At 33.8% G+C, this 23179-nt stretch overlaps 1 protein-coding gene across 3 annotated transcripts in view; it reads right to left on the bottom strand.

Moving 5' to 3' along the window:
* ARID2 (AT-rich interaction domain 2) overlaps positions 1-23179 on the bottom strand; it is a 244139-nt gene that overhangs the window by 34261 nt on the left and 186699 nt on the right. For all 3 annotated transcript variants that reach the window (XM_074194881.1, XM_074194883.1, XM_074194882.1), the window contains 4 exons: positions 19907-19988; positions 6858-6992; positions 6098-6294; positions 2955-5818 (listed from right to left, as the gene is read on the bottom strand). In XM_074194881.1, the coding sequence (XP_074050982.1) occupies positions 2955-5818; positions 6098-6294; positions 6858-6992; positions 19907-19988 (3278 nt within the window). The remainder of the gene's footprint in view (positions 1-2954; positions 5819-6097; positions 6295-6857; positions 6993-19906; positions 19989-23179) is intronic.

Here is a 23179-nt window from a genome sequence, read left to right as displayed (position 1 = left end):
ATATTGTTTCAGAACGGATTTTCAGATAATGATTAAAACTTGAAAATAATGCATGTGTAAAGAATAAAAGACAAAAGTTTAAAATGCACCAATGCCTTAAATATCTATTGTTTTAAATGAACTTTAAGTCTTGGAACCACACTTTAGCAAGGACACATATAACCTTAAGAATGTCTGTAAGAGGGCAATTCTGGTTCATATAGTAAATGACCTCTGGTTCATATCACATGAGTATTAGTTGAAAGAACAGGGAATATTTAAGCTAGAGAAAATTTACAAAGGTTTATAATACTTCTTTTCAGATTTAGTAAAGCAGGTAAATTTATTTGGTTTGAACCTAAAAGGAGGAATTGGGAACAGTGAGTGAAGTTTTAAAAGCAAATTTGGTTTGTTGTAATAATGAAAAATCTGATGGCAATTGTTTTTTTCTAATAATAAACAGTACTTGGTTGAGTGATTGTAAGCAATCTCATAATAGATGCCTTTAAGCAAAGGCAGAATAATAACTTCATGGATACATTTAGTGACTATAATATAATTAGTGACTATGTCAGAATTAGCCACTGAGATTCTTTCCAACTTTAAGTTTTATGTAAGTAAAGACTTAAGAATGTAACTTTTATTCTATGCATTTTCAGATGGTTCTCTAACAAGATCCTACAAGCTTGTAGTTCTACCATTGCTGAGTACCTATTTCTTCTCCCTCCCTCCTTGCCCCCCACACACAATGCAATGACACATTAAGATACTCTGAAAATTTTAAAAATTTATAATGAAAAGTATAAACCCAAACTTCCTAAAGGCAATTTTTCATAAATATTTATAGGTAAGGAATGTTTTAATAATGCTTATGATGTTGAGCTATTAGAACTGAATATATTCAGATAGGGAGGACAAAGACACAAATGAATTGTCTTATATAGGGTTCTTCTTAAAATTGGTTGTTTGTTCAGTATCACAAATTATTTAGATTCCTACTATGCTCTTGGGATCATTAACCATTGTAAAAGAACAGAAAAGGAGTGTACCATGAAAATAAACCAGAAAATTTTAAAATACAGAATAATAAATACAGTGACTAAAGCTTTTTTTATTTTTTTAGTTGAAAAAATTCAACTTGAAAGAAAAACCTATATATCCAGAAGAAATCATAAAAAAAAAAATGAGAACAGTCCCACATGTTCCAAAATATTCATAGCAGGTCTTTTTGTAATGGAACAGAATTGGAAATTGAGGGGATGCCCAGTCAGACTCTGGAGAAGCATGGAATGATGCTGAGAGAAGGGGGCAGAACCAAGACAATATTGTCCACATTAACAACTATATTGTGAATTGATCGACCTTGATGGAAGCAGCTGCTCTCAGCAGTTCAGAGAGCCAGGACAACCCCTGGGAGATCCACTATGGACAATGTGATCTCCATTCAGAGGAAGAAAAACAAAACCAAAAAGAAACCCCTACAGAATGTGAATGAACAGTACATTCACTTTTCAAAAGTTTCTCCTCTGTATTTCTTTCCTATCTCCTGGTTTTCTTTCTTTTCCATTAATTCTAATTCCTCACCAAAAATGACTAATCTATAAATATGTTAAACACAAATATGTACAATATTCACCTGACCACCGCTGAGGTGAGGGGGTGGGGGAGGGAGAGTTGAAGGAAATTATGTAACTTAAAAATATGTACATATATGTGGATGAAAGTTGAAAAACTTTCATAATATGTAATTGTAAAAATAAAATGTACTATCAATTGGAATAAAGAAAGAAAAACCTAGTTTGAAGGAAAAGATTAGCATTCATTAATCAGTTTATTAACTGGTTTGTAGCACCTGTTTAAAAATAATTAGGCTACTAAAATTTATAGAAATTTAATGTAAAAATTTATCTTTCTATAAATATAGACTGCCTAAAATATATTGGATTCATATCATGATTAAGAGCTTATTTTTGTAAAGCCACATGCTAAAGGAAGGTTACTTCTTAAACACAATACTATAATATATTACTTTATTTCTGCTGTTTTTTTTCTTTACCTGCACAAACCAACTTTGGCCCATTACTGACAATGATTACTAATCATTTTGTAATTACTAATGGCAATCAGAAAGCCAAACTAGATTAGGGCACCAGCAGGAAGGGAGTAAAACTATGAGATAATGTTAAGGTGGGATTAAACCCCAGGACTGAAAGATCAGAGTCTAAGCAAGTTCCACATGGCAACAGATAAAAAGTATTTAAACTATCTTAACCTTCATAACCTGAATGTGATCCCAGAACTTCCAGATGGATATAATTTAATCAGAGAATATTTTCTTCTGTAAAGTTCTCCATAACTTTGTTGGAAAGCATTTTGGAAGACATAGCAGAAACTTGAGAATCAGAGAAGAGCAATAAAATAACAAGATTACTATGATGATATTGTTTAGAGGAGGATCATATCTAAATTCAAGATAGTAAGTATAGCTAAATATAATTTATTTAAAAATGAGAATATTGTGACTTCTATGGGATTGACTATACAAAGATGCTGGCAAACAAGCTGCATACATAAAAATCCTTCAAAATTAAGGAATGAAGTACAGAAATTTGTTGGTAGTATTTGCAAAAAACAAAAACACATATAAAATAAAGATTTTAAATCATCTCTAGAGCAAAGATACATTAGTTTGGTCAGCAAGAGAGAAAAAATTAAGTTCTTTAAATAAAGTTGAATTAATTTTAAAATCACCTGATTTTAAAAACTATAAATGACAGCAATAAGAACTGGAAAAAAACAAAAGCACAACGATTTTTATACATATTTGCACTAAAACATTCTGACATTACAAATTTTTCAGGACTACATAGGAGAAAACACATGTTACTAATGATTGTACTGTCAAACAATTTTTACAAAATTGATAAAATTCCATCATAATTCTAATGATAAAAGAAACAGGAGAGTGAACATACCTGCGTGGTTATGTTCTGTACATATGATGGTGGATGCTGCTGCTTTTGGTGAACAGCACTCTCTATTGCTACTTTAGCTACAGTGCTTGGATCCGCTCCTGCTGGTACTGCAACCATTGTTGCACTACAGCCAGCATTATTGGGGTCACTGATTGTAACAATTCTAACTCCTACTTTATTTGGAATTCCTGGGACTGTTTCCCTATCAATATCCTCTGCTGGCCTCTTTACAGTTTTGCATTCTGTTGTGCCATTAGTAGACCGAACTTCAGATGATAAGGGAGATTGGGGTGCTCTAGATCCTGAGTGGGGTACTGCTATGATTGGATGTCCCTGTATAACAGAGGCTGCAGTGTGTGGTGAGACAACTACACTTGGGCGTTGCTGAGGCACATCTGAACTCAAACTTGAAGCTAAAGGTCCATTAGGTAAATCAGTGTTGGTACCACTAAGTTGTTGGGTTATCACATTTGTGGCCTCCTGTATACTGCTCACAGATGGTGACCCACCCAAAGTTAAAACAGGTCCATTAGAAATTCTTTCTATTTGATCACCTTTGGCAGTATCTTGCTGAGTGGCATCTAAATTCCCTTGTTCCACTGAAGATATCTCACCATTTCCCACATGATTGGAAGTTTTGTGATTTGGAATGTTTTTGCTTAAATGAGAACCATCACCTTTATCAAAATCACAGATTCCATTAACTAGGGGTTTCTTCAAATCACTTTTGAATTCTTGCCCATCCATTTGTTCCAAGTTTTGCTTTCCAGGAGTTCCATTCTCACTGAAATCTAATGATGGCCCATTACTGATTTGTGAGCACTGGGTAGTCTCATTTTGACTTTTCCCTGAGTTTGAAGGAGGTAGACTTGAATCACTATACTTTCTCCCATTTAAAAGACTTCCCACCTGCATTTCATTTTCTTTTGTATCCCCATTGCTGGTGTTTGCAACTCCTTTGCGGCAGGATGGGTTTTCCATGACTTCTATTTTACGTTCATGAACATGTAAACCAGTTGCTTCCTTTGCTTCCTCCTCCTTTTGGCAAATTATTTTATCACCTTTGAATGGGGGAGCAGCAGTAGTAGCACATGGTGATTGTCCAGCTGGAGGTGCTTGAGTAGCTGGAAGTGTTTGCACTTGAAGTCCAACTCCTGTTTGTGTTCCACTCATGGGAATTCCTGCTGGAGCAATGATCTGAGTTGCATTTCCCTGACTCACAGTTGCAGTAGCAAAACTAGTATTTGGCACAACTGTTATAGTAACCTGGTTGCCAGAAGTCCCTTGAAAAATAGTTGCTGGGCTATTTGAGATCAGTGGGCCTGGCAATATTTGTAAATTAGAAATAGGTACTGTCTGTACTCCCCCTGATGGTGGGATTGTACTTTGGACCAGCTGAACATTTTGCTGTCCAACCAATAGCTGCTGACCTTGAGATTGTCCTTGTACTCCAAAACCTGGTGTTTGGTTATTGGTCACCTGATAAACCACCTGAGGGCTAGGGGCTCTTGCATTATTAGGAGGAGGAATTTGTGGAGCAGGGAGTATAAGTTTACCACCTGGAGTGGAAGGACCTCTCTTTGGAAGCAATAACTGTTTTATCAGACTAGATTCACCAGAAGCAGGCTGACCAACTCCAGTGTTAGTTTGCTGTGGTTGAACTTGCATTTGTACCTGTTGTGGCTGCTGAACTTGTACCTGCTGTGGTTGAGATGCTGGTGAATGTTGTTGTTGTTGCTGCCTTTTCACAGATAGCATCTGACTGACAGTAGGAGGTGGCCCCTGTGACTGAGGAGTAGAAGGCGGAGATGACATAACAGTTGGAACTTGGCTATTTGTAACTGGTCCAGGTGAAGGTGAGGAGGATGGAGTTAAGTTTGGCTGCCCAGGTAGCTGGACCGTTTGACTAGCTGGGATTGTTGTTGGATTAGCAAGAACAATCTGGTGAATGGCTGGTGCATATGTTTGACCTTGTTGAGCTGGCTGACTCACAATCACTACACTCTGTTGAGTTTGCTGTTGTGGCTGCTGGATAGGTTGTTGTACAACTGTTGATGTAACTTGCTGAGAAGGGAGGGGTTTTGGTGCAATGTTCTGAAATCCTACCCTGGAGGTTTGCGGACTTGGTACTCCAGCTATTGTAACCATTTGGCCAGCTGCTACTTGGAAACTTTGCACTGAAGTAGCAGACACAATATTAGAAGCCGAAGTTGTTACATATTGCTGGGGTGTAATGATGACAGTGTCTTGTTGCTGGTTGCTAGATGATGACTGTTGAGATGAAGTTTGCACAGGTTGAGAGGATGTGGTGATTATCTGTTGACCTTGTGAAACTGTTGAAGGGCATGCTGGTATGTTCTGTACTCTGCCAAATATATGGCTCTGTGGTACAGTTTGTTGAATTACTGTAACTGGAGTGCCTGAGGATATTTGTCCTGGTACTACTGCATGTAGTGGGGATTGCTGCTGAATGACAGGAGGATGATGAAGCAATGTTTGTGAACTGACAACAGTCACTGGTTGTGGTCCTGTAGTATGATTCTGAACAATAGAGGCCTGTGCTGCTCCACCTCCAACAGCTATGCTACCAGGAACTGCTGTTTGGGGAATAGTACTCTGAATTACTGCAGCCTTAACTACTTCACAAGAAATTGGAGCTTTATTTTGTATGACAGTCACTGTAGCATTTTGTTGCTGCTGGGTATGAACTGAAGGATTTGGTGGAATTCTTGAAACAGTCTGCGCCACAGTATGAACACCTTGGATTGGAAAAGACATTTGTGTTGCAGTCAAATTTGAAGATTGGCTGTTAACAGGAGTTCGCTGAAAATGGTTTCCTATAGTTTGTGGTCCATGTGGAATTCCTATAAGTAGAGGAAAAGCAAATCAAACTAAGAAATTGATTGACTCAAACATTAAAGCAAGAATTCATCCTTCCATGCAACTGAAAAAAAATGTAGCTATTAGGTTTTAATATGGTAAATAATTTGTAACAAGTTTCAAGTGAAACCAGCATCATGAATCTCACAAAACTATAAGGTAAAGAAGCATGTCTATATAATAATTATTTTGTAATCAGTTTGCTACTTTTTACTTTAGATTTATAATTCAATTACACAATAAATATAATAATAAATTAAAACCTGCTGGTGAAGGAGATGGAGACACATCTGGAACAGATTCAACACGGACCACAGGTGTAGAAGTTGGTTGTTGCTGATAGTACAACTGAATGGGAAGTGGTATTGCCCTCCGTTTTACCCCTACTACATGTATATGTGCCTGCCCATTGTTATTTGGATCCTCCACTCTCTTCACTGTATGATTCGGGAAGACCGTTCTGTCAAACACAACATTGTTTGTTAGCCTTTAGAACTAACACTAATTCCTTACAAGACTTCTAACAAAACTCAAAAAAATAACTGTTTTATTATAAATACTGTACATTCATTTCATTTACCATTATTAGTCATTTCTACAAAAATAAAACAAACAAGCAAGAGGAAAGTACTGGAAAATAATCTCTAATTTTTGATTGATAGCAATTTATTAAGAATTTTGACTGGATTTTTTGAAATTCTTGCTACAAGATGATTTTCTAAGTATTGCATTTCTTGACTAAAATCTTTAAAAGATTATCATTATAATGAAAAAGAACTAAATTAGACTTGATTCTTTACTTCTCAAAGTCTTATTAATAGTCAATCAAATGTTATATTTAAAAACCCCATTCATAAAGTTTCAATTTTACTTATCCTCAATATAGCAATATAAGATTCCAGAATCTGGTGAGCTTGAAACTGAACCACCACCACGTGTTGCCCCCCCCCAAAAAAAGTAATAGTAATCCAAAAATATGAGGAATCTTAAGGATTTTATTTAAGTATACACCATAGATCCTACCGAAGACATTTATAAAATCCAGTTGATGTCAGGATTCCACCACGGGCTAATTTACTACAGGTTGAGAGGTATTCTGAGTACATTTCTGCTCGTGAGACTGAACAATCTGAATTCACTTCAAAATGTGCATTCAACCTAAAAGTAGACAAGAACAATTAACACTAAGTTTGGGATATTTTAAAATACTGTCAAAACTTTGTATCAAATAACTATGTTCCAAATTTCAAGTGAGGAAAGATTCTTGGGAAAGTACAGAAGAGCTAATATCCATAAGTAGACGAACCATTTATTTTTCTAAGATTTAGAGTTCTAAGAGATCTTAGGGGTTACTAAGCCAAAAACCTCATTATATAAATAGGATTCTCCTATAATTAATTTCATATAACTCATAGTCCCTTTTTTATATAATAATCACTCTACTCTGTTCTATGCTTCTACCGCAGGATGGGAAAAAGAAAGAAAAGCGGAGCTTAAACTTAAGCTCTTCATAGCTTTATTATTTATTTATTATTTATTACTTATTATTTCATCAACAAGTAGGGAATTCTCCTAACCTCTTTCAACTTCAAATGTACTTATCAGAGCATAACACTATTTAGTTACTTAAAATTCTAAACTATGATGATGATGATGATGATGATGGCTGCCCTTTGTTCTTGAAGAAGACCACAGCATCAGGGAGGTGATGCCATGACAAGCACATGAATATAGGATTTGAGTGAGGGGGTGCTATGCCAAGTCACCAGCCTTACTCTTCTCCAGAACCATCTGGATCCTATTCATGAACTTATCAGGAAAATTAGAGATGGTCCTGGATGCAAGGCAATCAGAGTTAAGTGACTTGCCCAGGTGTTTGAGGTCAGATTTGAACTCCAGTTCTCCTGACTCCAAAAGCCAGTGCTTTCTCCATTGGGCCACCTAGCTTCCCCAGAATACCTCAATTGCCTTGATATGGAGGAAAGAGTTAATTTTACTTTATGTGATTCAAAATGCTCCTTTCTGCATGCAAATTCATGCACTGAAGAAAAAGGAGCTATTCTATCTCAATTTTTTTCCTAATGACTGTAGGGATACAATTTTTGGGAAAGTATCCATCACAATAAAATTTCACAATAAATAACTGACTGTCCCATGGAATTTAAGTGATGGAACTTTATTTATGAATGGAGAAACTGTATAAAATAAAGAATCTGGGAAAGAAAGAGGGACCAACTATCATTGATCAAATAGATGAAATGGGACTCAGTATTATCTGCTTGCAGATTATAACACAATTGACATAATGTGAATTTATAGAGGGAATTGAATAAAAACTGGTGCAATAATCATATAACAAATGCTAATAAAAAGAAAAAAGCTACATGCTGTGCCAATGTCTTTCAAGACAAAGAATCTAAAAAATAAAACATAGAACAGTTTTACTCATCTTTTTCCTTCGGTTTGTTTTTAAAGACTTTCATGAGATGACTAAAGTAGGTTTAATAAATTTTAATAGAATAATATAACAACTTTGAACATGCTAAGCACATACTAAATCAACATTCACAAAGTGAGGGAGGCAATATATTCTCACAGGTTAATAATTTAGGACTTTTTTTTCCCCTCTTCTGAACATCTTTGCCATGTTCCCCCACTACCAAACTTTTTGTTTGTCAAGAAGGATGGGAAGCCTATAGTGATGAAATATATCAAAAAGATCAATAAGATTTTTAGATAGAAATATTAAAAGGTTCTTAGTTGAAGAGGTTTACAAAACATAATAGAAAACTAAAATAATGTAGTTGGGAAAATAAAGGGAGACATTTGTTAAGAGGAGAAAATTAAGAAATGGTCAAAGGTGAAAATATCTGAAAACTCCACTTGACTATAAGATAGTTTTACAAAATTTGTACTTTCATCTCCGTTTCTTGAAATCTTCATAAGTCTATCACTTTTCTCTTGGTAATTCCACTGAGGCAATCCACTGCATCCGTATTCCCTGCTATTATCCTCTATGTAAGGTCTATTCAAGTTTTCCAATCTTGATTAAGGAGCAGACATGGAAATAAGATGTTGAAGTCTCAAAGTGAAAAGCAGAGGGGAAAACAGAGGAAAAATAAAGAAAACCACATCTTTGGCAAAAACCTTGTTAGTAGTAAATAACTATGGTTTTTCCAAAAATAAAACATATAGTTTTTGTTATTATTGTTTTGTCTGTCAACTGTTATATTAGAAGATTATGAAGCTAGAATACAATTGGGTAAAGAAAGATTGTTAAGCTGAGAATAGCCATGACATTCTCTATGGAAGTCTGGATCCAAGACATGCTTTATGAAAGCATGTCAAAGGAAGCAAAGACTGCCCCTAAGCATAATCATGCAAAAGCAGTAAGAAATCTGTAACTGTGGTTATGTTGCAAGAGTTGCACTGGGACAGAAATAGAGAATAGAAACAGGATGCTACAGAAAAGTCTTAACTGGAAGAAAACACAATTTTTCCAGAGAGCTAAAAGAATTCTTAGAAAACAATAGAGGGGGACAATCCAGGGCTGAACCAAAATGGTGGTGTGAAGCTAGTAAGTTCCCAGAGGTTTTCCCAAAACAACTGTAAATGAAGCCTCAATACAGACCATAAAATTACAGATCCCATAAATAAAAAGAGCAAAACATTCTCAACTTAAGAAATCGTTTAGAAACTTTAGTAAAGGATTATTTCATCTGGGTAAAAAAGAATATAGGCCAGCATAGGTGGAAGCACTGGAAAGTCAGAAGGAGACTCTAAGCTACAAGGCATGAGAGTTCAAGGTTCAGCAAGCCATCAGTTAGGGTCTCACCTGAAGCTTGGAAGACAAAGTTCAAGATCTGAAAACAATGGTACAACAGACAATACAGAGAACTACTCTTAACACAGAGAGCAAAATGCTACATAGGCAATGCCTTGGCAAAGGAAAGGGTAGAGCTATCTTAAAGGAGGAAACAAAATGCCACATTGGCAACACCATAGGTATATAATAAACCAGGAACTAAATCCAGGCCCTAGGACAAAAAGCTTGGACTATATTCCCTGGGTCCCAAAAGCAGAGTTCAACTATCAATATGAGTAAAAAAAAGTTCTAACCATAGAAAGTTACTTTCTGATAGGAATGACAAAAACCATCTCAGAAGAGGAAAGAGGAAAGCATTGACAAAATGCCTACAGTAAAGCCTCAAAGGAGTTTATGAACTGGCCTCGAATCTAAAAGGACCTCTTGGAAGAACTCATAGGGATTTTAAGGACAGCTGGCCTCAGACACTTAATAATTACCTAGCTGTGTGACCTTGGGGAAGTCATTTACACCCCCCCATTGATATATATATTAAAAAAGGAATTTTAAAACAAACAAAAAGATAGGAAGAAGAAAAATGGGGGAAAAAATGAGAGCCATGCAAGAGAATTATGCAAAATTAACTGAAGAAATAACTCCTTTAAAGGTAAAAATGACCAACTGGAAAAGGAATATAATTAATCAAAAGGTAAAGTTAACCATCTGGAAAAGGAAACACAAAATGTGACTAAAGAAAATGAAACTAAAAATCAGAATTGGACAAATGAAAACTAATAACTCTATAAGGCACCAAGATTCCATCAAACAAAACCAAAAGTCTAAAAAAAAAAACCAGAAGAAAACGTAAAGTACCTTTTAGAAAAAATGACTGACCTGGAAAATAGATAGAGGAGTGACAATTTAGGAATTATTTGGTCAACCTGAAAGCCTCAAACAAAAAGAGCCAGGAAAATATTTTTCAGGAAATTATTATGAATAACTGTCCTAATATTCTAAAACAAGACAACAAAATAGTCTATACTAATATAGTATATACTAATCACCTTCAAAAAGAGGTCCCAGAATAAAAACTCCAAGGAATACTGAGGCCAAATTTCAGAATTCTAACTAAAGGAGAAAATATTGCAAGGAATCAAAAGGAAGACATTTAAATACTAAGGAATCACTGTCAGGATTATGGAGTACTTATCAGATTCAACAGTAAAGGTTTGGAGGGCCTGGAATATGATATTCTAAAGGGCAAAGGATCTTGGATTACAACCAAGAATCAACTATCTTGCAAAATTCAGCTTATGGACTTTCAATGAAATTTCAAAATTATCTGATTAAAAGACCAGAACTGAACAGAAAATTCAGTCTTCAAACAGAAGACTCATGAGACATGTAAAAGGTAAACAGAGAAGGTTAAAAAAAAAAAGTTAGTCCATAACATTAAACTGATTATTATCCCTCAATGGAAAGACAATACTAGCTAACTCTTGAGAATTTCACTTTGAACAGTTAAAAGAAGCGTCACCAAGAGAATCTGGATATAGATTGATGATGAAAGTGATGATGCTTTAGTTGATACTTTAGCTCATGAGGGTTGAATATGTTGGAGGGAGCATACTTAGAAAATGTGGATGGATCTTGAAGTGATTTTGCTTTACATGATACTTCAGCTCATGAAGATTTTATTTCTATAGAGGGTACTTGGAAAGATGGTGTGGTATAAACTGGTTTTAATTTGAGGATGCCTATGCCTCTTGAGAATTTTATCTCTAATGGGACAATTGAGGGAAGTGTACTTGGACAGAGGTGTGGGTATAAAGTGACTTATAAAGAATTTAATAATTCTTATAAATCAATCAATCAGCCCTTGAGAATTGCACTTCTATCAGGAGAGATGAAAGGAGTATATATCATGACAGAGGTTATAGCTACAAGACAGGTTTAAAACAATTAAGACATGAAAAGGAGAAGTAAGACATTAGAAAATAACTAACATCATATGAAGAGGCAAGGAAGGAAGGGAGAGTGTGAGCACTGAGTAAATCTTACTCTCAACCTACCTGGCCCAAAGAAGGTATACATTCTCAATTGGAGAAGGGGAAATAAAGGGAAAGAAGAAACTGATAAAAAAAAAAAGGGAAGACAAAAGTAAAAGTAAAGGTAAATGTAAAGTAAAAGAAAAGCAAAAGGAGAAAGAAAGGGAAAAGAGTTAAAAGAAAGAAGGCTGATCAAGAGGCAGCAGTCGGAAGTAAAACATTGGTGAGAAGGGATAAAAGGAAAGGAAAGAGAAAAGTACAAATGGGGGAATATAAGCATGGAGGGAAATATAGAGTTAGGCCGGAGCAGACTATATTATGCTTCAGAAGCAAAAACAGATCTCATTAAAAGGGATAAGAAAACTACAATTTCCCAGAAAGTACCATAGGTAATGAGGTAATAGCAATATTAAATATATATATGCACAGCAAGTAGTATAGCATCCAAATTCTTAGCAGAAAAGCTAAACAAATTAAAGGGAGATATAGACAGCAAAATTATAATATCGATACCTCAATCTCTCTCTCTCTCTCTCTCTCTCTCTCTCTCTCTCTCTCTCTCTCTCTCTCTCAGAATTACATAAATCTAACCACAAAACAAGAAGGTAAACAGAATATTTAAAAAATAGATATCTAAATAAGGAAGAACCACTTGATGCAAAAATTCTAAATAAAATTTTAGCAAAAAAATTACAAGGATAATATACCATGACAGTATTGATTTATACCAGGTGTGCAGGGATGAGTCAATATTAGGAAAATAATCAATATAATTGACCATATCAATAACAAAATTAACAAAATTATATGATTATCTCAATAGATGCTGAAAATGCCTTCAACAAAATACAGCATCCATTCCTATTTAAAACACCAGAGTGTAGGAATTAAATGTAGGTTTCTTTAAAATAATAAGCAGTATTTATCTAAAAAACATCAGCAAGCATTATATATAATGGGGATAAACTTGCAGGATTTCCAGGATTATCAGGAGTGATAAAAAAGATGTTCATTAACTTCACTACCGTTCAATACTGAATTAGAAATATTAGTTTTAACAATTAGGGAAGAAAAAGATACTAGAACAGGCAACAAAACTTTCACTCTTTGCAGATGATATGGTATATCTGGAGAACTCCCAAAAAATCAAGTAAAAAACTACTTGATACAATTAATAACTTTAGTAAAGAAGCAGGATATAAAATAAACCTACATAAATAATCATCAGTTTTATATATGACCAATAAAGTTCAAGAGCAAAAAATAGAAAGTGAAATTCCATTTAATCTAACTGTAGACAACATAAAATACTTGGGACTCTACCCCCCAAGACAAACCCAGAAACTATATGAACACAATTACAAAACAATTTTCACATAAATAAAGTCAGACCTAAACAATCGGAAAAATGTCAACTGTTCATGAGTAAGCCAAGCTAATATAATAAAAACAACAATTTTACTCTAACTACTTATTTAGTGCTTTACCAATCAAATTATCAGAAAACTATTTTACAGAGCTAGGAAACAGTAACAAAATTCATCTGGAACAACAAAAGGTCAAGAATATCAAGGGAGTAATAAGATCAGGGTTTGTAAAAGAAAGATGTCCATTAATAACACTATTATTCAATATTGTATTAGAAATGTTAACTTTAGCAATAAGAAGAAAAAGAAATTGAAGGAATCACAATCAGTAATGAAGAAACAAAACACAATCTTTGTAGACGATAAAATGACATACCTAGAGAACCCTAGAAAATCATCTAAAAAACTACTGGAAACAATTAGCAATTTTAGAAAAGTCACAGGACATAAAATAAACTCCCATAAATATTCAGTATTTCTATATATATTAGGAACAATATACAACAGCAAGAGATAGAAAGAGAAATCCCATTTAACATAACATTCAGACAACATAACATACATGGGAGCCTACCTTCCAAGATAGACTCAGAAACTTTAAGAAAACAACTATAAAACACTTTTTACACAAATAAAATCTGATCTAAATAACTGGGCACATGTCAACTGCTCATGGGTAGGGCGAGATAATATAATAAAAATGACAATTCTACCTATATTAAACTACTTATTTAGTGCCATACCAATCAAATTTCCAAAAAATTATTTTAGTGAGCTAGAAAAATTTATAACTAAATTCATGTGGAGGAACAAAAGATTAAGAATATTAAGGGAATTAATGAAAAAAATGCAAAGGAAGGTGGCCTAGCCCCAGATATAAAATTATATTATAAAAAATCTATCATCAAAACTGTTTGGTACTGGCTAAGAAATAGACTGGTAGATCAGTGTAATAGATTAAGTAAAAAAGAGAAAGAAAATGAGAAAGAGATCAATGAACTAGAAATACAACTAAAAAAGCTAGAAAAAGAACAAACTAAAAATCCCCAATTGAATACCAAATTAGAAATTCTGACTAAGGTAAATGAACCATGGTAATCTTCTCTTTGATAAACCCAAAGATTCCAGATTCTGGGACAAAAATTCACTTTCTGATTAAAAACTGTTGGGAATATGGCAGAAACTAAGCATGGACCAACATCTCACACCCTATACTAAGATGAAGTAGAAATGGGTGCAGGACTTAGAAATAAAAGATGTTATCATAAGCCAATCATGAGAACAAGGAATAACTTACCTGTTAGATCTATGGAAACAGGAGCAGTTTATGACCAAAGACAAGTTATCAATAGTCATGAAAAATTGCTCTAAATCATTATTGATTAGAGAAATGCAAATGAAAACATCTCTGAGGTACCATCTCACACTTTTCAGATTGGCCAACATGACTAGAAAGGAAAATGATCAATGTTGAAGGGGCTGTGGGAAAACTGGGACACTAATACATTGTTGGTGGAGTTACAAAGTGATCCAATCTTTCTGGAGAGCAATTTGGAATTATGCCTGAAGGGCTATAAAACTGCATACACTTTGATCCAGCAGTGCCACTACTGGATCTATAGCCTGAAGAGATCACAAAAAAGGGTAAAAATCCCAAATGTACAAAAAAATATTCCTAGCAGCTCTTTTTGTAGTGGTAAAGAATTGAAATTGAGGGGATGCTCATCAAATGGAGTGGTTAAACAAATTGTGGTATATGTATGTGATGGAATACTATTGTTACATAAGAAATAATGAGGGATAGGATTTCAGAAAAGCCTGCAATTGATGCTGAGTGAAATGAGCAAAACCAGAAGAACATTATACACATCAACATCAACATGGGGTGAAGAGAAACCATGATGGCTTTGTTCATTTCAACAGTACAACAATCAAAGCCAATTTTAAATGACTTGAGATGGAAAATACCATCCATACCCAGAGAAGGAACTGTGGAGTTAGATGTTAAGTGACTTGTCCAATTTTTAAAAGTTGTCTTACATATTCTGTCATTTTTTTTCTTCCTATTGTTTTCCTCCTTCCATTTGGATCTGATTCTTCTCTCACAGCATGTTTAATATCGACCTGTGTTTAGCATGGTTATAAATATAGAGCTTCTATTAGATTGCTTTCTGACAGGGAGTGGGGAAGGGAAGGGAGGGAGAAAAATTGTAAAACTCAAAACGTTGCAAAAATAAAAAAGGGAATGGTTAAAAACTATCATTGCAAGTAGTTGGAAAAAACAAATAAAATATTAAAAAAAAATAATATCAAGGGGATTCATGAAAAAAATTGCAAAAGGAGGTGAGCTAATCTGTACCAGATCTAAAACTATACTAATAAAGTGGCAGTCCTCAAAACTAGCTGATACTAGCTAAGAACTAGAGTAATGGATAAGTGAATAGACTGGGTTCAAAAGAGATTGTACTAAATGACTACAGTAACCCACTCTTTGATAAACCAAAAGGCACTAGCTTCTGGGACAAAACTCACTATTTGGCAAAAAATGATGGGAAAATTAGGAAATAAACTAAGCATAGACCCATACCTCATACCTTATACCAACATTAGGTCCAAATGGGTAGAGAATTTGGACATAAAGGATGATTCTATAGAACAATTAAAAAAAAAAACAAGAAATAGTCTATCTGTTGGGCCTATAGAGTGGAGAAGTTTGTCACCAAACAAAAGATAGAGAACATTTTAAGTTGCAAAATGGATGATTTGAACTATATTAAATTAAAATGTTTTGCACAAATAAAACCAAAGTAACCAAAGTTAGAAGGAATGCAGAAAGTTGGGGGGAAATTTTCACAGGTAGTGTTTCTGATAAAGGACTCATTTCAAAAATTTCTAAATTCTGAATCAAATTTATAAGATAAGTCATAAGTCAAAGCATGTGAAGTTTTCAAATGAAGAAATTAAAGCAATTTGTACTCATTTAAAAATTGCTGCAAATCATTATTAATTAGAGAAATGAAAATTAAAACAACTCACATCTTTCAGATTGACTAAGATGGCAAAAAAAGAAAACTGATCAATGTTGTGAAAACATTGGGATACTTGTGATGAAGTGTGAACTAATCCAGCCATTCTGGTGTATAATTTGGGACCATGCCCAAAGGACTTACTTCCCATCATCTACCTTTCCTAAATGTGATGCTGTGATATGAAAAATACTAGTCAATACCCACAATCAGGATTTATTGGCCTTAACATAGCAGAAAAAATGGATAATGAGCCATTTGTTGCAACCTTATGAAGGAACTAGAAAGGTGTGCCATTTCCTTTTCCGGTTTCATTTATTTATTTTTTAGTTTTTACAAGGCAATGGGGTTAAGTGGCTTGCCCAAGGTCACATAGCAAGGTAATTATTAAGTGTCCAAGGCTGCATTTGAACTCAGGTCCTCCTGACTCCAGGGCTAGTGCTCTATCCACTGCACCACCTAGCTGCCCCACCAGTTTCATTTTATAGATGAGAAAACTGGGGCAAAGAGGATTAAAGGGACTTGCCCAGGATCATATAGCTAGTTGTATTTAAGGCCAGATTTGAACACAAGGAAGATGAATCATTCTTACCTGGAACAGCATCCATTGTGTCACCTAGATGCCTTTTAGTTCTAATAGGTAAATATGGAAGAAAACTGAGGAAATAAGAAGGAATATTCATGTCCCAAAATGATCAATGTACATATATTGTACTACGAGAGAGGTGACAGCTATTAGAGTACATTGAATATTGAGGGAAATCTAGCACAAGGCAATCTGGTTTATGAAGTTTCTGGTACCTTCAATTCATACTCAACTGCACTGTGTTCTTAAGTTCATATGAACCAGAGTTACATACATACAGAGGTACTACTTGACCTGGGGGGCCAAATGAGGCTTCCTGAAACAGATTATAATGTAAATCAAAAATTTTTAGCAAAATTTTTAAAATAACATAAAAAAAGATGGTATTACATTTTTAAATCAAGTAAATATGTGGCCTGCAGGGTTCCTTGTGTATGGATTCATGGGCCCCATTTCTATTTGAATTTGACACCAGTGATGTAGACCAGCAGAAGTTTAGAGATTAAGGGAGGAGGGGGGAGATAGATCCACAAGGGATGTTGAGCAGAGGGCCTAGTTAGTTACTTTAAAGATACCATCTTTAAATATCTTTTAACTACAAAGTACTTTCTTTATCCTTTCGTTCTTGAAGAAGACCATGACATCATGGAGATGATTTCATAACAAGCAAGTGAAGTGGATTTGAACAAGGGGGTGCTATGGTAACCAGCCTTATTTTTTCCTATGGAGTCATCTGGGACCGGTAGCTAGGAATGAACACGAAAAGTGGAGATGGCCCTCGATGTGGGGCAATCAGGGTGAAGTGACTTGCACAGCTAGTAAACGTCAAATGTCTGAATCCAGATTTGAACTCAGGTCCCTCCTGACTCCAGGGCCAGTGCTCCAGCCACTTGGCCACCTAGATGTTCACAGACACTTAGTATATGTTGAATTAATATAAGATGAATTAACAAGAAGGAAAATAGCATCATTATTATCATAACAGATTCAGAATTTGTAAAGTACATAAGTTATCTCATTCCATAATAAAATTTGTTATATGCTTTGATAGTGAGTATAGTCCCAGAATAGATGGGATAAGGAAGACACAGTTCTTATTAAAAGCTACAATGGTTAGAGTACTAGTTTTAGAATCAGGAATATTTGATCTCAAATCCTACCCTACCTAAGCAATGTAACCATGGACAAGTCACTTAAATAAGTATCCTATTTCTCATCTGCTAAATGGGGATTATAATACATGCACCTCCCTCACAGTATAATAGTTATAAACTTTTTGAGTGTTAAATAAATATTACTTTTATTATCATTATTATTATTATTATTATTGCTAAATAGCTGATCCAAAAGAAGCAATATTTTTAAAAAAGTGTTTCGGGTTGATACAGGTAAAGAAGGAATTATAGTTTTCCTTTCTCATCTAGCCTTCCCCCCAAAAGCCAAGATTGTAAACTAGGTACATTACAATGGAAGTAAAAAGTGGATATGGAAGTAAAAAATGAATAGGTGGGAGGTGGGAGGCTAGAAAGACATGAAAACTAACCAAAGCTAGCACATTGTTTGATTGAGAATACATGGAAAAGTAAAGAGACTTCCGAATGATGAAGCATGTAGCTCAATTAAATCAGCAAACAATCTTTGGAGAAGCTGTTACTGTAAGCATATGAGCTAGAGATAATCATGAGAGAAAGAGAAATAACAAAGATACTACCAGGGAGAATCAAAAAAAGTAAAGTAAAAAGAAAGATAAGAAAGAAAACAAATTTAGGAAAATACTGAATCACAGAGAGTTAAGACTTATATCACTACAGTCCAAAAGGTAATAGTTAAAACATAGTATCATGTCTTTAGATCTGGAAGGAAAATATATCTAAATACAACCAAATAAGATACAATTTCTTCCCTTACAAATTCTGCAGTGCTGAGCACTGTTGGATGTTAAGCATGTCTGACTCTAATGAGATAGATGAACAGTATAGGTTTTTAAATTATCACTTATCTAACAACAACCATGCTTTAACTCACATTAAAAATAGTGGCTAGAGAGATGAGCAGAACCAGAAAAACACTGTATACCCCAACAGCAATATGGGGATGATGATAAGTGCAACAATCAGGGACAATTTTGGACTATCTGCAATGCAGAATACCATCTATATCCAGAGAAAGAATTGTGGAGTTTCAACAAGTACCAAAGACTACTACCTTCAATTTAGGAAAAAAAAAAAAACCTTTATCTTATTATGTAATTTTGCTAACTCTTATACTTTATTTTTTTTCCTTAAGGATATGATTTCTCTCTCATCACATTAAACTTAGATCAATATATAACATGGAAACAATGTAAAGACTAACAAGACTGCCTTCTGTGGAGGTGGGGGAAGAAAGTGAGAATGGTGGGAAAATTGTAAAATTCAAAATAAATAAAATCTCTCTCTAAAAAAAAAGTTGAAATTTTGTGTCATGTCTAATTGGTTATGTGACTTGTCTTTGCTTCCATTCATTTCAGTAAAATATTATTTTAAAATATTAAAGTTTTATATGAAGTGTCCACCATAGTATTTTGAAATTAAGTAATAGTGTTAGGAACTGTACGATAAATTAATAATGTATTCATAAAAAGAAAAAGGTAGAAATTCAATGAGCAAAAGAAATGCCAATATGCATATAATAAAAAAAATGTGCAAATCTTATTTTTATTTTGCTTTTTTCCAAATACTAGATTTAGAGAATCATAGTTTAAGACTGGGGAAGAGATCTTAGTAGTCATTGAGTCTAACTCTCTCAATTTACACATGAGGAAACTGAGGCCCTGAAACACTTACCTCAAATCATCCTACACAAGTAGGAAATGGTAGAGTCAGAGTATTAAGTTCCACCCACCCCATCTTTTCAACTCCACCACAGTGCCTTCAAGGGGAAAATCTCCTGACAGCTCAGGAAAACTAAGTTTTTAAATTGGAAAATTCTATCAGATAAAATTACTGGAAAACTAATTTCAAAATGAAGAAAATGGTTTTTAATCACATTTTTGTAGGAACAATTTCTAGTCAAATAGTGTTTGAAAAATATTCTATCAAATTAACTTCAACTCAAAAATAATATTACATAATCTTTCATCTCTCAAATTGTACTCTTCTAACAAAGAATTTAAGATGAAATAATCTGGATAGCATTATTTATGTTTTTTCTTGATTTTTGTCTTTCTAAGGAAAATGCTTTGAGTATCACACCACTTACCATTGACAGGCAAACTTCTCACTATCTATTTCTACTATTCCTGGTGGTGGAGCAACATGCTGTGCTACAACTGCTCTGGAAGCTACAGAAAAAGAAACAATACATTAGCTATATAATTAAGATGTTCTACCTAAATAAAGTCACTATATATTATAGTCAGTTCACAAAATAACACAACCAAAGAAAAAAATCAGAATATTTTAGTTTTCATTTAAAAAAAAAAAAGCTCTGTAATACACATGAGGATGCCCACATTTGATGAGATACCTTCTGAAATTTCATTTAAAACCCAATTCAATAAATAAACATCTATTTCATACATTGCAGAATTAAACTCCAGAGGCTATAATTTCCAAAATGGATTACATCCTAAATATAAGATCAAATTGTAATTTAGCACAAAACTGTCTCACATTTATGAAGAACAAAGATTTGTAAATTAAAAAAGAAAAAATCTGACAGCAATATTTATGGAGTCCTTATATTTAAGGACTGCATACCAGAAGTTATCATCTTTAAAAGATTATAAGTATACAGTATAGTTTTTAAAGTTTTGATAGAGATTTGATGGTTTATGAAATTCAATACCTAGTTCTGCAATGGAATCTGGAATTATTTGAAAAGTTAATTTAAGAAGTTTTTACACATACACTACGCCCAATAGGTAGATGATCTCCAAATTTCTGAATAAAGGAAAAAACCCATGAGTAATTGGTTCTGATCCCCAAATGAACTTCAAGTGGAATCACTCTCTTACCTAGAATTCCATGTTTTTCCTCTCATTATTATTTTTTTTAGGTTTTCTTTTTTTTTTTGCAAGGAAAATGGGGTTAAGTGGCTTGCCCAAGGCCACACAGCTAGGTAATTATTAAGAGTCTGAGACCGGATTTGAACCCAGGTACTCCTGACTTCAGGGCCTGTGCTTTATCCACTGCGCCACCTAGCTGCCCCTTTTCTCTCATTATTATGAGAAAGATTTTCTATATCTAAAACCTATGATTAAATCTTCTTCCCCAAACTCAAAGTACCAATATTACATATGTATACGCCTAACTTCTATATGTATTGTCAATATCTGAAATTTAAGTAATCATAACTGACAAATTTCAGAAATGAAATCTATATTTCATTCATATGTTCAATTCTCCATTAATTATTGTGTGAACTATGTAATGAATCACTGTGGAAAACAAAACACTTTTTAAAAAATCATGTTTGTCAACACCATAGTGATGAATCTCTAGAATCTTAGCTAGTCTGGTTCTTAGATAACAATCAATACATCTGCCACTGATCTTTCCAGTATGGTAGTCTGTCAGTGCTTGCATTAACCACTGTTGCTTCTAAATAATGATAAAGCAGGAGTAAGACTTTTGTGGAGTAATTAATATGCTAGTATATTAAAAAGTGAATAGAATAGATTAAAAATTCTCATAGTTAAAAAAAGAATTAGAAACCCTAAGAGAATAAGGAATATAACCTTTATAAAAATGCAAATTTATGACAAAATTAAAAAAAAACTTAGGACAAATTGAAACTAGGAGTGCTCTAAAAAAAAGTAAGCAATGAACTATTAGCTTTCTGAAAAATTAAGTTTTTCAAGTGCCTATAGTTTTATTTCCATCTGAGATGTACAATACCTTTAGCAAGTCCAAGTTCTTTATATTTTAATTTCTCATTCTGTAACATGGATAATGTAACTTATTCAATTCAAAAATTTATTTTGTAAACTAAAGCAATAATAACAATCACATTTGTTACTTTATAACAAAGCACACTCACATTTGATTTGCTCTTTATGACCTTGAAAGGTAATACATATCCATTTTAGAAGAGAAAAACAGAAAGCATATTGACTTGCCCGGTCATATGACTAGTAGATCCAGGAGATTCAGTTTGGGACCCCTGATCTTCTTATTCAAGAATTGACACTTTTTAAATTTTCCATCAGGACAAAGGAGGCTATTTAGAAGGTGTTATTTTTAACACAAATCTCAACATTTCAACAATAAAATAAAGATAAAAACTTAAAAAGTCAATAGAAAATGTCATGAATCTCAATTCTATGAAATTAAAAGTACTGTATCTATATTCAGGACAGCTAGATGGTAAAGAGGATAGAGAACAGTTATGTAGTAAAAAAGGCTGAGTTAAAAATTCAACCTTAACTGTATGGCCCTTGACCTGTCATTTAACTTCTATCTGCCTCAGCTTTCTCAGCTGTAAAGTGGGAATAATAACAGTACCTATTTGCAAGATTATTGTGATACCAAATAAGATATTTGTATTATTAGCATAGGACCTTGCATGTAAGTGTTTAATAAATATTTATTCCTTTTCCATTATATGACTGGGTAAAATCGTTCAACTATTCCAAAGACTAGGCATCGTAAATTAGCATTTGAGGAATCCAGTTGGTAGGGCATTTTCTTTAATAATTCTCTGCTTCTGTAGGATAAAAATCATTTCAAATTTTAATCTTCAAAAAGCAGTTTATATGGGCATACAAAGAAACAGCCACTCTGATTATAACTAGGCCATGGATTTCATTTTGAGACCAGAAACTATGAAAAATACTAATTACATATGTGTGTGTGTGTGTGTGTATTCACATTCTAGACTAAGAATTGGCAAATTGTGTTTACCAAGCCACATACTAGACCTTCATACTAGAACAAATTTAGTAAAAATTATTGTAAATATAAGAAACACTTTGAAAAGTCACTAATACTGGAACCAGAGATCTAGATACCTATGAAGTATCAAATTTGCCATAAATACCAAATGTTATTGCCATAGTAATAAAAATGCATTTATGACATAACCAATATAAAGGAATCCCATGTAATTTATAATTTGAAGAATTACACTAGGGAGTTAATGTGTTAAACTAACATCTTTTTGATCTTAAAGCCAATTTTTATATTTTTATTTATCTTTTTTCACATTTATAATTTTTATTTATGCCTTTCTGTTACATTAGAATCATTTAATAGCTAAATCTTCTCCTCAAATCCTCTCATTAAAAAAAAGGAAAATCCAAAAAACAATGTAAATTTGACAAAACCTGCACCATTCCATACATGTAGTCCCCTACTTCTGAGAGGACAGATGTATGTTTTTCCCTCACCTGTCTGGGACTAAGATTGGTCAATGCAATTGATCTGCAGTATTTAGTACTGTTATTGTTTATATACTTGAAGACATTGTTTACAGTTCTTTTGGTTTTAGTTTCTTTACAGTCATTCACACAATCATCCCATGTTTCATTTT

The sequence above is a fragment of the Macrotis lagotis genome, chromosome 7, assembly GCF_037893015.1.
Source record: "Macrotis lagotis isolate mMagLag1 chromosome 7, bilby.v1.9.chrom.fasta, whole genome shotgun sequence".
NCBI lineage: Eukaryota > Metazoa > Chordata > Mammalia > Peramelemorphia > Peramelidae > Macrotis > Macrotis lagotis.
This window is presented reverse-complemented; position numbering and strand designations above follow the sequence as displayed.